This window comes from Ostrinia furnacalis, unplaced genomic scaffold (assembly GCF_004193835.3).
Source record: "Ostrinia furnacalis isolate ACB-3 unplaced genomic scaffold, ASM419383v2 OfSCF6310, whole genome shotgun sequence".
In the NCBI taxonomy this organism is placed as follows: domain Eukaryota; kingdom Metazoa; phylum Arthropoda; class Insecta; order Lepidoptera; family Crambidae; genus Ostrinia; species Ostrinia furnacalis.
In genome coordinates this window covers 197,981-215,191 of record NW_021136549.1, presented here as the reverse complement: position 1 = coordinate 215,191, position 17,211 = coordinate 197,981, and the positions used below count along the sequence as shown (strand labels likewise).

The following is a 17,211-nucleotide window of genomic DNA, read 5'->3' as shown; positions in this document are numbered from 1 at the left end:
TAGGTTTTGATTCCCTTGCAAGTGTCGAAAATTTGCGGCATAAACGGCTGTATCTTTTGATTGCGTTGGCTTAGAAGTTTGATTTTTTCACAGCTTCAAGGGACAGTAGACCTGAGTAATTGATATACATTTCAGCTTCATACCTCCACGCGTTCCTGAGAAAAAGGGTCTTGACAGACGGACGGACGGACAGACGGACGGACGGACAGACGGACAACAAAGTGATCCTATAAGGGTTCCGTTTTTTCCTTTTGAGGTACGGAACCCTAAAAAGAGAAAAGTCACAAAAGTCGTAAAAGTATCATAGGTAACACAAATTCGTATTTACTCGTACTTATCAAAATAGTATGTTGACCACAGTAAATTCTTAAATTCATTTTTTTAATCTTCAAATTATCTTTCTGTGCTCTCAAAATGCCATTTTCATTTATTTAAGAGTGACCTCCTTTAATCTAGAATAGATGAGATGGATAGAATGCGAGTAGGTATACCTACTTACTTTATTGTAGTTACAGAAACGTGAAAGAAATACTAAATTGAAACGGCACAATTTAGACCTTATTTGGAATAAATAAATAAAAAATTTACTTTCTCTCATCAAATAATAACTTTAATATTATTCCATCGCCTACGGGTCACGAATCCACGACAATACCACGCCCAGCAGGGATTGGAACCAAATTCAGAATGCTCAATGGCGACACGATTTTACTTTTCTTTCAATCACTCGTCTAATAGAAGAAAAGTAAAAAGTTGTTATGATTGTGACCTAGTAAATCATTGAGGAAATGAATCCCTAATCAAGATGGTGAAGAAAATAATTACAAAACCAATTATAAAAAACAAATACAAAAAAAGTACCAAAATATATCCTCAATTTATGGATGTAGTTTTACCTATGGCGAATATTAACTAGGCTGTGATCACAAAAGAACTATGTAACAGTCTTAAAAGATTGGATTTGTAAATTGAAGACGTAGCAAAGCTACTAGAATCTCAAATTAGGAATGTTTTACAGTCTAATAAGCATATTCTGGAATCGCTGGAGATATAACCAGAAGTAATGGACACTATCTCTTTCGATACTATATTATCATGAATCGTTAATACATAGTTGCCCATAGATGGGTATGAGATGAAACTAAACATTGTTAAGCTTAGTTGAACAATCAGCCCCAAATACAATGTATTAAACCACTCATGCGGAACAAAAACACCGTTATTTGAAAATGGCACGTTACTTTTATCGTTTTGTAACGTACTCGTAACATGTGCTCTACGATAAAATCTTTAATATTCAAACCGTAAGTAGTTGAAAATTTATTATCGCATTACCGCTTTCCTACACCATTGTCAATACGGGACAAAGAGAAATCATTACACTGTCAATACATCAGTCATTGTCGTTGCCACTCGAGTCTCTGGTAGGGTAGACAGAGACAAAGTTAGTGTGAGCCGCTAGTAATTGAGCTAATAGTGATACATTTCCTTTTGTAACTAAAAACCGCTTTTCGAATGTTCGCAAAACGCACTCAAAATGTTAACCATTGTCGTTTTTCCTTGAAAGTTTATTGAGAAAACAAGAAATTCTAACTCAGAAGTCTTAAGAATTTAAACCATGAAAAGAACAAGCAGGCAGCAATCAGGAGACGTGAAAACCTGATGAAGTGAAAAACGGATTAGAGCTACAGAAATAAAAGCAAGCTTACGAAATGGCCATGGAATAGCAAACCTGAAAGTGACATAGTTATTGCGTGCTCAGTCACTAGGTACAGAAGATGGCACATCAGGATAGATACGGTCACCTTATCAAGTTGGGACTTGGGATAGGTTCGATTTTAGCACAAAAATGTGGCTGATGTGCTGTCAACTGTACGTTATGCCGAGACCGTGTCTGCTGAGGAATGTGTAACAGTTGGCGCCCGCGACAATAGCCTTATTGCAAATTAGGCACGCCTCTACTACCCACAGTCGTACAACTGCATCCATAGCCACTATTGGACATAATATTTGTCGCGTATCTTCGTAGAGTGAAAAACTTACGAATGATTTTGACTCGCGTAGAATCGCATCTGAATGCGGTTTTACTTGATTATTGCAGGAATTACTGTCATGACTTACTATACTGATGCTTTTACTTAATTGAAAAACAATGTTTTACAAATTAGCAGACATTCTTTAACACGTACCAACGCACGAAAAACGTTTCCGATTTCCTCGTTTTTATTGTGTTATCGACTCTGAAAACAATAAAACTGGCTCGCTCTTTTTCTTCAAACTTCCCAGATTGGCCAACGAAAGTTTTTGACAGAACTTTCATTCGCGAAAACACTTTTTTATGCTAAATTCTACGTCCGGGAGCCCTTGCGCATACTAAGCGCGCGCCTAAATGCTTGTCCCGATTCCGGGCGGATACCGGCGCGTGCGCACCAAACGTCAACCGAAAGTATCAATGGCCGCTTTCTCGTACGCAGCTTCCATTCAGAATTTTGCAGTCCTCCTTTCATGAGTCCTTGCTGGCGCCACATTACATTTCCTATTCTGCTGAAATTATTTACATTTGAATAGAATCTTGTTGAATTTGTTGTGCTATTCAAGCACATAAATTCGTGTATTTCAATTGTCAGCACATAAACAGGTCAAGTAAGGTAATAAAATCGCACGTAGAGTCGAGTGTGAATAAGCTACTCGTAAATGTATAATAATATTTACTTTATTATTTAGTTAAAGAATGACGCATTGCCTTTGTACACTTACTTACCTAATCGTAGTCGTTGATCCACGACGTTACTTAGGTAAGTATTCTCCTTATTTCTCTGATGAACTGACTTCGTTCGGTTGGAATTATGAAACTAGGGGTATTTTTTTAATTAGTTAGTATCTTTTTCACGCTTGTTTCGATAAAACACCGTTCTTATAATTCTCCCTTACTTAGCTTCTATGCATTTTCTAAGTATCGCGCTACCAAAAACGAGCATCTACACACCGAAAATACATTTTAATTCAATTCCAAAGTACTATTTCAAATCATGTTTTTGAAGCAATTGAATTAGAATTTTTTGCCAGATTTTGGTTGCAGAAGTAAAAACATTAAAATAATCAGACCAAATCATCTCTATGTAACACTTCCATCGCTTTCTTGATGATATCTCCAAGTCCTGCGAGTTCCCAAGCTTTCCACGTGTAACACTTGCCCGTGCGCAGTGATACGCGACGGAGGCGATACGTGACCGCGCCGCTGCGGTCAAGGCGATTGCTGCTCACATTTGGTTTGCATTACACTACATGCATACACTGCAGTATTAAGTTCCGCAGGTGTGATTGCCAAGTCAGTTGTCGTCCCAACCAAATACGATATTTAATTTTCTTGTCTGTCTCCCAACTAATCGAATTCTTGCTTCGTCAAAATATATTTGCATTTTCATGGTTCCCTTCAAGAGTTATTGTATGGTATTGGATTATTTTAATCACTAGTTCTTGTGAGTTTTCTGATCCTATGAAATCCAATTTAGACCTAATATGTAGACAGGTAATAAAAACAATATTTTTCATAACGATTGTCTTTGCCCAGTGATGCGAAAACCGAGTAACGGTTGTTTAGGTTCCCTTTAAAGATACATTGCAATTATTTCTTGTTACTGGCTTGGCGAATTCTTGTTCTTAGAGCAATTTGCCTTAAGATGTATTAGCTAACAAACATGACAAATTAACAGTAGGTATTCCACGCTTGACCTGGTCACACATAAGTGCCCGCAAGCCTCGCCATCGTTGACACCATCATTTGCGACACACCTCATCGTCCCCCGTCATTAGAGCCGCTATCATGAGCCATCATTAGCGTGCACCAGTTGACTGGAAGAAATTATGTCAATGTATACAGTTATGCTACAAGCGGTCTGATAAAAAACGTTGCGGTTCGCGGCTGACGAATCAATGAGCTAGGATTACAAGTGTACCAGAAAACGATTTGCACTAAACTGCCTATTAGCATGATCTATAAATGCCGCGCGTACGGCAAGTTTCACTCCGGTAATGATGCAATTTAGTTTCATTTTTATTGATGGAAGAAATCTTTCTAGTCTGAGTCAGAGTTGAGTGCTGCCAACAAGAGTCCTGCTGACATACGTTAGAAATTTTCAGAAACATCAAAGAGGTTAGGTTCAGGTTCAATTTCAATTCCACTTTCCACAATTTCTTAAATCAGCGCTCTAAATCTTACCGCGGTTTCGACTCATTTCATCAGTAAACTTGTCTACAATCTTGCATCATTATTAAACAGGTTTCAAAAGGTCTAAAAAGGGAAAAGTCAAGTGGAATGACTGCAATATCTCCAAAAGTTTAAAAGAAAGCTGTTGATAGCAGCCGCGCCCGCAGCGCTCGAGTACACAGGCGCGATGTTTGCGATTCTCTCGGATGTCTCGCGAGCTGGTTGCCCCTAATAGCTGCGCGCACGCACCTCTTGGACGACAATTGGCTTTTGTTAACCATCGTGTGGTGCAAACCACAAGACAAACAGGCTGTCTTTGAGATCGTTAGGCGAATCTTGCTTAATGGTATAGTTTTTTAAGCGGTCGAACAGTTTTTTGATTGATTACACACCAATTTCCTATTAATGGGAATTCTCGCAATAAATCAAGTGATTTCTAGAAGTTACGATCAGTTTTCAAGCATGTCAGAGATGGCATGCATGAATGGATGAATGATGGATTGAACAATGGAAGAACAATAGTAATCTGATGTGCCATTCACGTATGCCTGGCGTTGCCGATGGTACTGTGCAGTTTTGAAATGTAAACGTTTGTAGTAATAAGTACTTAGCTGTATCTAACCAAATTAACACACAATTTCCATTTGTTGTCCATTTATTATCTATTGACTTAGTTAACCTACATACAATAATCTAATTACAAATTTTCTAAACGTTGGCAATATGCGAGCAGCTGAATTTACGAGCTTCAAAATTATTATTTTAAATCGATCTATGAAATCGGCTCGCGTGATTCCGATTAATTAATTTTAAATATTATAGAACGCTCATATTTTAAGCCACAATTTCATCGAATGTCTGTCTATACTGTTATACGTAATACCATCGTTATAATATAATAGGGAAATGGTTACGCAGTTAGCGACCGCCAGTTAGAAAGTTTGTGCGAACATCTGTTGTAATTTTCTAATTTGGCCGACATGAGATTTTTATTACGTTCATGATAGCGAAATTATAAGAAACTGAAGAATGGCAACTAAGATTTGTATGTTAATATACAAAATTCAAATTAATTTCTTGTAAATCATCTTGTAAAATGAATTTTTCATAATTATGTGGAAGCATTAGCGTCCTAGAACCGTACCTTGTGACAGTCCATTATGCGCAGCTGCCTCGTTTGCAATTACAATACGTCGAACGTAAGCGTTGTTTCGTACCAATGAAATGTCGACTCAAAGGTCAGTTACTTAATAAAACTAGTGTTATGTGGCTGACATGTAGCAATCCGTCATGCACAACGGTATCAGAGGGCGCGGCGACTTTCTCGAACGCAACAGACGCCTCTCGATTCACGGAAGCTCGTGAAACCGCGCCGTGTGACATGTCTAAACATTGGGAGATTGTTTAAGCTCGTGAGTACCTACAACTAGCGCGGCGGGCAGTTTCTACAGCTGGTCGCTTGAAAGTGTCACGCGTTGGTCATTTCTATCTCAGAGATATTTATGACGAATGGACGCCGATTGGAATTGATAATTATCTACCTGATGACGGTAAAAAGTTACTAGAACGCATTGAAGTACAGTCGGAAGTTATTACTTTTTTAAGTGAAAGTGTATATTCAACTTTTCAATTGCACTTATTTTCATAACATTATGCTTATTTTTGGCATAATTTATCAAGCAAAATAAGTAGACCTACTAAAAATCGAAATGAGATTGAATTTGTTTCTTAACTTATAAAAAGAAATTTGTGTGGATTGCTAATAACTGTGATGGTTTTGCAATGTTCTATTGGAATTAGAATCTATGTTTGGTGTCAATTTTAATGTCGTTGCTATTAGCTGTGAAAAGTTCGCGAGTTGACAAGTAAATATTACGTATGCTTTAACACTTTCTTCTTAGAAAATGTCGTCTGTAAACAATGCGTCGTAAGGAACGTCGTCGATCTTTGTTTTATGATCGTATCGCTTTATATAACTTCCTACACATCACGCTTTTCCTTTCATTGCCCTTCGACACTTTTTTTCTATCAACGCATTAATCTGTGTCTTTAAATTTTATCAGAACATCGATTGCAGCTTCTATATTAAAATAATTAAAGTCGAAATCATCATCATAGTAATCATGTTATCAAAGTCAAATTGACTGTAAAAACTAAGTAATTGGAACCAATTAATCATGTCAAGTTGCGCAGAATCAACAAGAAAAGCAATTTCTGAGAAAAAGATAACCTTTCCGTAAACTCGATAGGTTAATGAAGTGTTTTAACTTTGTTAGGTAATTCTCACACTTGAAACTGACCCTGTGCTGCTTGCGGGTCGCGTTGCGTTCGCGCGGCAATAGTCGCGAAATGTGCTAAATTTTTCAAGTGCACTCGTGACTTGGGAATTTAATTTAAATTTCTCACATAAGTCTTTGTTAACATAGTCTTTAGAATCATCATCGTTGTGAGATTTGTGCTGGCTAATTGATGTTGAAATACCTCCATCGCTATTACGGTCATTATCTTTTTAGTGGTCTTTGATAATTGTTACTGGTTCTTCACTCTTATTATAATGTGAAATTAAATGATGGCCTCCAAGAAACGTAACTATAAGGCGTTTTCCTCATGCATATTCATCAATGCAATGCAATGTTAATCCGAGTTATCGATTACTTATTGTCTCGGATCTCGATGCGTTGTCGTCAGATCAAGAATCTATTATATCGAGACATTTAGTAAGAAAGATTAGTGTCACATTCAGCATTTTGTGGACATTGTGACTGGCAATTTTAACTATACCACTTGGGAATCATTTTTTATTTTGAATTCTATTCTACCTGAATATCCATTAATGAATTAATCAACTTGTCAGTAAAGCTCTTTGTTTCACATGCCATTTTGGTTGTAGCTTCATCCACGAGAGGTAATAAAATAAAAGTGTGGAATTGCCCCACTGTGTCTCTAACCTCTCTATTGTAGACTTGATATTCGTCACAGGCTCTGAATTAATGAGCCATTGTACTTCGGACTAGGGTTAGAGTAATCACATAACACCGTGTTCATCCCACAGCCCATTGTTTGGTGTGCGCATTAGGCCCACTCAGAAAATGGTGAAAATTGCGTAATTAAATTAATTTGCCAGTGAGTTTAGACGGCTTTCGATCTATTTGCTTGATGAATGATATTACGATTAATACTAATTTATTTTATTGTGGTTAAGAGGCACCCACGCCTTAAACAGCGTATTTAGGTAGTTAATTAACTCTAACGTATATTAATTTCCAAGATGTCCATGACATGAAGGCATTGGGTAAAGGTGAAGATTTTACGATTAAATGGACACTGTAATATTTAAGGGGGACTTTAGCAAGTCTCGTGTCTATTTTTATTATTTGTTTAGCTAAATAAACAAGCGAGTGAGCTTAGTAAGTTATTATTTACGCTAGCAGCGCCAGTGTCAGTCACCATAACAGCCTACCTCAATCTTTGGCAATGCCAACCTAACCAGGTATTATGATGTTGCCAACATGACAATTGTTTCGCAATGTTATTCCACAATTTCGATATGTCGTCCGACTGGTCCGGGACCTAACCGGTACCTTATTTTGAAACCATAATTAGTTTATTGCGAGCGAAACGAATTGACCATTACTTGATACTTATTTGATCTTAATTATGTTCGGATATGGACAGATTAGATTTGTTTGTTAATAGTAATGAGCAATAATTGTTGCAAGTTGAATAGGTTTATTCCTATATCGAATGCAATATTAAAATCTTTCACCAACGCAATATCCCGTTCTGCTTTTTTTCAGATAGGTATTTGATTTGAAATTGAAAGTTCGTTCACCTTACATTGTTTAACAAATTGCTTAAATGTCTTCCGACCTAGCTTCAACCGAAGGTCGAGTATTTGATGAATTCACCGAAAAAATTAGACACATCTACTTTAAAACTCGATTAGTTTCAGCTACTTTAAAATAAACGACTGTGACACTAATTAATTGTAACAGTAAGTTGTAATGACCTTGTCCAAATTAGACAATAATATACCAAATTACGTAAATCAATCGAATTCCCGGAACCACGGCATTTTCAATTACTTTTGGTTGTGAAAAACATGGCCGTTTCTCGTTGAGTGCGCTTGCGACGGCGCCGGCGCATTGTCACTCAAATTGTTTTATAGGCCGTCAAATGGACTATTTGATAATTGGGAAAATGATTTAGTGCCAAGGTCGAGATTTGAAATGCGGTCCACTCACTTTCCATAGGCTGGGCTGGAACGCTAATGCGCCTCATTCTTGGAAACTACACATTATAATACTGACGTTACATTCTTCCAACGATTGCAATGTTTTAAGACCAAGCAACAAATACATATAAGAAGATAAAGAAGTAGTAAACAACCATAATATTGTTATTCAGACTGTATCCTTTGAAAGAGATGCAGTTAGTGAACTTAATGATGTTCGAGTTTCTAGCGCTGATTCTTCTTCTTCTTGGGAAAATTGCGGCTCTCAGGCTCAGGCAATCAGTCAAGTCGCCTAAATGGGTATGTTTATAGGAAAATCTATCGTTCATGGGTAAGTCTCACATATTTTTGTATGTGTGTATCAAGCTCTTTATGACCGAATATTGAAATTATTGAGCATTAATGCAAATAAACGACGTTCCCAACGTCAAAGTCACCACAATGTCCATAAAATTAGTAAAACCAGTTTTTATTGGGAATATTTGTAGAAAATTCCGAAATATCTCAAATTGTAAATGTGTTAACAACTTTGTTAGTTTATCTCTATTCGTCAGCTATAAATTCGAACGGTTTTTTATATTGATCTGCATCATTATCAACATTAACCCAGTTAAAAAAATTACTCGAGACAGATGACACTTTAAATTCTAGACTTGCTATACAAACTGTCTTGTGAATTATTCTTTGCGATGCTTTATTGAGACATGCCTTCGAACACCTTCTAATATTAAACGACAGTCAGTCTAGCTAAATTACTTGAAATTTAAGTGATCGTAATCCTAAATTCAACTAGCTGACAAGAGAAGCTTACTTACATGGGTCAAGAAGATTAAAACAAAATAGAGCTACGAAAACTGAACTTCATAAATGTGCTTCGGGGAATACCTACTTGTCTCAATAAATCTAAAAAACAATAGAACTAAAGTACCTATGTTCGAGTTACATCAATTTCCACTTGACAATGACATAAATAAACCTCAACAATTTAACATAGACATATGACAGACACAGACATAAATTAAACAAAAGAAAAAGAAATGTGGTATAACAATTTATAGTTCAGATGCCTGAATTCATAAAGAAGTAGAAGAACATAACTGAATGTGGGTACGTAAAGATTCCGTGAAGCATTTCTTCAGGAAAACGAAGTAGTCGTGATTCGGGACTATTCCCACCTCTCGTTCCTACCGCTGCAACTCCTGTGTAGGATCTACACTTGACTGCCAATAAAAACCCAACAAGTGAAGGTCAAGTTTGTCCTGGCATTGGACCTGCAAAGAAATTAATCAGAAGAACATAGGAGGAGTTCGAAGTCGTCGTGATGCAAATAGTATAGTATATCGTTGAAACTATAGTTTTCGCCCAGGCTTGGTATTCCGCCTGCATAGCAATCGGCCCGGTGCACCGGCCCACTGACCCGCTTCTCGCCTCTGCCCCCGATCCCAGTGAAGACTCTCGCTTATGCAACGCATTCTCCCGTCGATCAACAATTGCCGATTTCCTATAGCAAGGGAACTTATCAGATGAGCTTAGAGCATTCTTGTTATTAGCATTTAAAAGATAGTGGCGGAAGAGCATTGGTTCATAGTATTTATTGAGTCGTGTTTTTGATAAAACGGATGCTGTCGTCAACGAACACGAAATAGGTCTAAATCTCAGATTCTTGATCTGGGGTCTGAATAGACTCCAAAATCTTACATGTATTTCCATTTGAGTGCTGGATGCACCTAAATGTAGTCCCCGAAAACTAGGGGTGCACGCACACACACATAACAAATATTTCAATAGGACATGAAATTTTAATAGAAATTAATAGAAACCAAATTAATGAGTCAATCAAGTTCCATAATGGGAACAGTTTAATGATAGATTAAGTATTTCGGACGGCTCTACATCTTTTCTAAAAATCACTTCGCTTTACATCTGCACTAACAACTCCCAAAAGAACATGACTGTATGTATGACTCTATAATAAAGCTACTATCAAGATTGTAAACCAACGCCTTGAGCTAAGGTATGTTACTTATGTGAGCCATGCGGCTTTCACAGTAAACTTTGACATTTAGTAGCAGACAATTTGGCGGCATCCATAATTCTCACGGACCGTTTACGTAAATACAAATAAATGTAGTGACGTAATGTGAACGCAATAGTTCAACGGAATGTTCATTAACAAATAGTTGAGTAACCTTTAATTATTTTGTTACCATAACGAAGTTTGTATGAGGCTGCGATTCTGCAATTAATAGTTAAACAGTAGACCGTACTATATGACCAATGACCAGCCATATTATTCCTTACAAAAACATCGTAAATAACCCAGATCTTGTTGTCATGACTAATGAAATTAGAACTGAAAACCTGTTAACTTTTTTACCATGAAATAAAAAGTTTTTACGTTATCACATTGCACAGTCCTTCACTTTTGTAGTCTTTCTAGTTTTGTAATGGTTTGTTTATTTTTTATTTCAGCCTTATTCCTCTAATTGAATTAGGTTAGAAGATACATTTTAATGTAGAGTTAGCGAATTATTTTTTTTATTTAATAAAATCTCTTGATTGGTTGATTGGAATTGGAAGATGTAACGTTTATTTTCAGCATTAGTAAATAGTACTTGTACGGGATACAAAATGTGGTTAATTTTCATGCCTTTAGGTATCTTTTAAATAGTTTTGCAGTATCTAAACTGGACACAGTAAACAACTATTATTAAAATGAATTCCGTGTACAGTCCAACGCAACCTTTATGGTATAGAAATTGTGCGTTTAAAATGATAGCCAACATGCAATCAGATAAATTCGCTTTCTACAGCTTCTACTAGCTCTCTATTAGAACTATCGGAATGAAATAATCGAGCTCATTTCATCTTTAATTTATGAGTAGGGAATAAAATTTCCTTTAGTTGCGGACTGACAGTTTCAGTGAAATCTATATTAACTATTTTTATCAGAAAATAAGCAACAGCTACGATCAATTTCTGTAAATAGGAAATCAACTTTTTGGCAGTTGTACAGACAATTTAATATCTTGCTTTATAAGCGTTATTGTGACTATATTTCCTTCAGAAATCCGAACAGGTGTGATCCAAAAATGTTAGCGAATGTATTACTTGAGTCATACGTATTTATTTTATGTTATACTTTTTACAATCCGTTGTCTACTTTACAAGTAGACTCTCACACTATTTCCCAAGATTCAAAATAAGCAGAATGATTATGAGATATCGGATATACCTTATTTAAATATGCTAACCTTTTTGAATAGCATGGGCTTGTGTGTAGAGGTAAGTAGTACGAGTACCTACATTTAATTTGTATTCAAATCACATAAGCGGTGTGTCATGATCACGATTCGACTGACACTTGCGTCTTCTCACATTAATCTGTATGTATTTTCATATGATTACTGTATGATTAATCATAATAAACTTACCTACTAACTAAAGATAATAAATCTACCAGCACAACCGGAATTATAATAATTTCTCCACAATTGGTAGCGATACCATAGAAAGTCACAGGTCGAGCGAGGGCTGCATATAAAGAAGTGGATATAACCCAGCAGAATGCGAATCCACTATCTACTTCGGACCTGGCGATCAAGGTCAGGCAGACACAAATTGTCTGGTTTAACATACAGGATGGAAACATAAGGCTTAAGAAATTAGGAATAGTATTCAGTTTATTAAAGAATCGATCGTCTAATGATTCTTTTATCCACAACGAGGAAGCTCTTGATTTGATTTAAATTAGGATTTTTCTCTGTTAATTTCTTCAGTTTCAAATGAGTTGATATGTTATTTTTATTGGCTTTGTCAAAAACCGAGATTTGAACCGTTACCTTTGATATAAAATTCAGATTTATTTCGAGTCATATCGTTAAACCGGATATGGAATCGATTGCAGTGTAAATTATATGATTCTAATACCGCATCGCTCGTTGGAGCCTGGTTTTATTGTCAAGCTCATGGGCAACACCGCTCAAGCACCTTGCCGACAGCAAGCCATAATATTCAGAATACTATATCTATATTTTCGAACACATTTGTCACTCTCATTCATGACTAATATTTCAAAATGTCACAATTTTATGAAGATTTATGCGGGTGGCAGCAATTTTATTTTTAATCGCCTAGCTAGACTACATTTTTCTATCTAGTTGCTTCCACTTGATACACATACAAGACTTGGTTATCAGTGATGCTGTTGTATGGCCTGAAATTCAAGCAATAAAAGGCTCAATCTGAAGTTTTTAGGTTGCATACTTCTTGAGATGTTGCCCCCATATCATCTCCCGCACTTTTGCTCATCTATATCCTCGTGGCTCTAAAAAAGCTTGCGGTCAAACCACACTGCCGCCCTGTATGTCGTCGCAGCATTGGTATTCAAGAGGCCAGCCGCGGGCCAAGTCTTGGCGAGCGGAAGTGTCTCGCTTGCCATTGTTTCCCGGATTCAATGAACCCTTTTTGGGTCAGCAATAGGTGTGCCGATTAATATAAACTAGAGGACTCCTGGTTTTATTATTACTGTAGTAAAGGTCAGTTTTATTTGAACTTTGACCTTTGGAGCTGTTACTAGGCCCTTCCAGGTCCTTTCAGGTTCCTGGATCCAGTTTTTAGATATAGTCTGTCGTAGACAATCCCATGGCCTTATACATGCAGATAACGCAGTTAGTTTTAAAATCCATCTCCAAGTAATTCGGTAGAGTTGTATTTGCTGTCCCAAGACCCTCATTTTAGAATCCCTAGACCTTTGGTAGGTGTGGCAAACTTGTATTGATCTGTTTGATCACTACTGCACTAAATTAAATAACTCGCACTCACAAATGAGCCTTTTCACCTGTAAAAACCTAATAAAAAACCTTTTTAACCCCTCATAATTTAATTCGTTTTAAAAACCATAATAATTAGTTACTTATTACAAACCAATAAAAAGTTTTAATGTTTAATTAGTTTACTGAAACGTGTAAAACAGCTACTACTTAATTCGTTTTAAAAACCATAATAATTAGTTACTTATTACAAACCAATAAAAAGTTTTAATGTTTAATTAGTTTACTGAAACGTGTAAAACAGCTACTTCTTAAAAGTGCGTCTAGTAAGTAGTGATAAAAATCTTTTATTTATGCAAATATTCCGTTTTTATTTTAATGATCAGTATCTTATCGTCATAAATTATATTAGGTTTGCTTGAGTGCCATTTAATTATTAGCTGTATAATTAACTTTTTAATATGTACGAATCGAATATTTCCGTGTTTCAAATAAATTCTGTTCAAATAAAAAAGAAAATCAAGAAAATAAATGAATTTATTAATTAGTTTCTTTTATTTTTACACAACTTTCACGTTACTCATTTTGCTTCTACGTGCTTTATCTTTTATTTCAATACTTTCAGAATGATAAGCCAAGTCCAAGTATAAAGATCAAAGTTAAATTAGGTTACGATAGTAATATTGCGTTTTATTGCATTGCAACTATATCTGGGGCAATATGTTAGTATATATTAGGGTAAATATGTGACTGCAGGCAAGTTGAAAATCGGTCATCATGGAGACCGCCAAGGCATTGTTTTTGGTGCTGGGTCTTGTCGCCCAGGTAAGATTCCTTCTACTTTACAATATTTATTTTTCTAGAGTTGTTCATTTAATACATTTAATGATTAAATTAATTTCTTTAATTTGCAGCACGCATGGGCATTCGATCCATACGGGCAGTATTATGGGGCACCGAGCTATCCTCCTGCGATAGCAGCGTCTGCCTCAGCGTCTGCATCTGCATACGTCGATTTCTCAGCTGCGCCTTCCTACCTTGATTATGCACCTGCACCTACCTACGTTGATTATGGAGCTGCACCTGCCTACATTGATTATGCAGCTCCACCTACCTACGTCGACTATTCACCCGCGCCTACCTATCTGGACTATCCCGCACCCATCCCACTACCTTCACCTTCGTATCCCCCGCTGCCTTCTTCCTGCCCAGGCGCCATTACCATCCAAACTCCCCCGTCCCCGCCTGTATACGTATCTCTCCCACCGCCTGCGCCAGTTTACGTCACCCCTCCAGCATCTCCCCCAGTGCTGGTTGAGGTGCCTCCTTTACCACCAATGACGGTCACTCCTCCTCCGCTAGCACCTTTCGTCGTCAACCCTCCGCCGCCACCACCGATGACAGTAACCCCGCCCCCGTTGCCGCCAATATGCGTCAACCCACCTCTTCCTCCACCAGTGTACGTCACGCCGCCAACTCCTCCGACGATGTACATTAATCCCCCCGCGCTCCCGCCAATGTTAGTGGAAGTTCCATTGCCACCTCCAATCGTCATTGAGCTGCCTCCTCCCCCGCCGATCGTGGTGCAACCGCCACCCATCGGGCAGATCATGGTGCAGCCTCCTCCTCTACCGCCAGTGCCGGTTGAACTGCCCCCGATGACCCCGATCATGGTCCAACCGCCTCCGCTGCCGCCAGTGTGCGTCCAGCCGCCGCCTCCAGCTCCGATTAGCGTTCAGCCACCTTCACCGCCACCGATGACGTTGACCCCACCCCCACTTCCTCCCTTCACGGTGCAGCCTCCAGTGCCCGAGCCCATCTTATACGAATCTCCCCCGTCACCCCCAATTCTAGTCCAACCCCCTCCGCCCCCGCCCTTCTGCGTGCAGCCACCCCCGCCTCCCCCGCTCTGCCTGCAGCCTCCCTCCCCTCCTCCGATCTGCTGCAACTCCGCACCGCTGCCATATAACCCTTATGAGTTCCCATCGCCTTACCCTCCGCCACCAGTTGCGCCAATTTATTTGTAAAAGATGTTGAAATTGTTATATTATGACAATACATGTTAAGTATTGTAATGTAAATGCTTTATTTTATTTAATAAGTAAACGATTATACGAACCTAATGTTGTTTTTTCATTTTCTTCTAATTCACCTAAGAATGCACACTGCATGCAGTGCAGCCTTGTTGCATTTTACTAAATCTACCAAGTCTAAAATGACGTCATTCCATTTAGTTGATCATGCCAACAGCAACTACGGTTTATTAACCGTACAAAATCGTAAGAACGTTGAATGCAGATCATTTACTTCTTGCCAGCTCCTCTACATATTATTTAATGACAAGGATGTGTGGTCAGTTTAGTCTGCATATATTTTTGATGTACTTGAATTTGGCAACTAGTGGTGACTGAGTTTGTTCCGGCGTTTCTTCTCAGTGTTTGTTTCGAAGCGCTGGTAGGGCCCAAAAGATAAGGAGACATGTAAAGTGTCCCCTTAAGGGCTACCTTTTTTACTGTATTTTGACGTTTATTAGTGCGACTAGTGGTCTAAATTGTATAAAATATTTTTGATTTGGATTCTAACCAGCTTCTCCTGTTGTCCGCAGCATGGCGGGCTCCGGGGGGCTGTCAGAGTGGACAGAAGGCGCGGCAGTATGGTTCCAGCCGGCAGGCGCGCCTGCTCCCCTGCCCGGCTCGCTGCTCGAGGTGCACCGCGCCGCCAGGGTGCTCCTCGTCAGCGCCATCGTCAATGGACAGGTGAGTAATACAGATCCAAGATCAGTTAATCTTTAGAACTATCAACAGCCAAACAGATCGTGACGTGAACGGTGCATCCTCTCATTTTTCCGGCAGGATAAGTATAATTTGTATATTGGTTACTAGCAGCCACCAGCGACTTCGTGCGCGTGAATCCGTTCTAAGTGAGCACCTACGTTCTAAAAGGATTAGTGAGTCAGTCAATCAATGAACTTTCGGTTTTATAAATATAGATGTGGGGTGTCCTCCGGAGCCCAATGAAACGGAGCCGCGAGTTATTGTCCTAACCTGGACGTCCGCCACGGCCAGCTGAATGTTACTTTGTCACATTCGTGATACATTTATTTACGAATTCGCCTCGCCCAGACTTTGTTTCGTACATAACTATTGCTAAATTGAATCTGTCACAAATGTTACTTTGTCAAAAGGAGCAGAGCTTCCGGGAACATTAAGATGAGCATAAAAAATCCTTCCTAATCACGGTGTATGCATAAATAATGCATGCAAGTGCTCCTGTCCTCGTAATGTACCTTATTGAGATACCTTCAGATCTTCAGATACCCTAGGTGCAACCTGTCCCTTATATCTTCTATTTCCAGATAGGAAATAATCCCGGCACAAAATTGATATGCATCGTATTTTAATTGCGGTACAAATGTGTAAGTCAGGCACTTCAAGTTTATGCGACAGAACTTGGTATTGCGAATGCGTCGACAGATCGCCAAGGTGCGCCAATCGAGACCCTATGTGGTGTGGCTAGACAGGACCTTTCTTAGAATCGATCGGATGCCTTCGGACAGGTTGCCTCATGCGACGCTACAGGGCTTGGAGTTAGAAAATGTTAGTTTGATGTAGAATGTTATTAGGTCTAAATCCTATTTTATTTGGGTTTACTTTTTTAAGCTAAGCGAATTGTTTCATAGTTTCATAGTTGCGATTAGCCTCAGTTGTTTGCTTGATTTTTATATCGATCAGTAATTCGTTCTCCCAAACAGGTTCAGAGTTCAGATTCACAGAATCTAATTTTGATAATCACGAAGCAGTTGTTTATAAATGTTTGTTTATTTTTTCATTTCTCTCTATGAGCTCTGTATTTTGTTTTATTACAATTTTATTTATTAATGTCAACCCTAAGATGCAATCTTCCTTATGTCCGTAGATCCCGTTTGAAATCGTAAAGTGACATGCCAAGCAGATACCATTCGATTTACAGATATAATATCTATCGGCTTAATCAAATTA

General features: G+C 38.2%; 2 protein-coding genes across 2 annotated transcripts in view; both read left to right on the top strand.

Annotated features, from left to right (window-relative positions):
* LOC114362261 (unconventional myosin-XV-like) overlaps positions 1-17,211 on the top strand; it is a 50,902-nt gene that overhangs the window by 7,197 nt on the left and 26,494 nt on the right. Inside the window, 1 exon segment of the mRNA XM_028317570.1 lies at positions 15,819-15,969. Within this exon segment, the coding sequence (XP_028173371.1) occupies positions 15,820-15,969 (150 nt within the window). The 5' untranslated portion in view covers position 15,819.
* Positions 13,969-15,240, top strand: LOC114362262 (extensin-1). Its single transcript, XM_028317571.1, has 2 exons — positions 13,969-14,038; positions 14,128-15,240. Exons 1-2 carry the CDS (start codon positions 13,991-13,993, stop codon positions 15,238-15,240), a joined length of 1,161 nt encoding a protein of 386 aa, XP_028173372.1. The 5' UTR covers positions 13,969-13,990.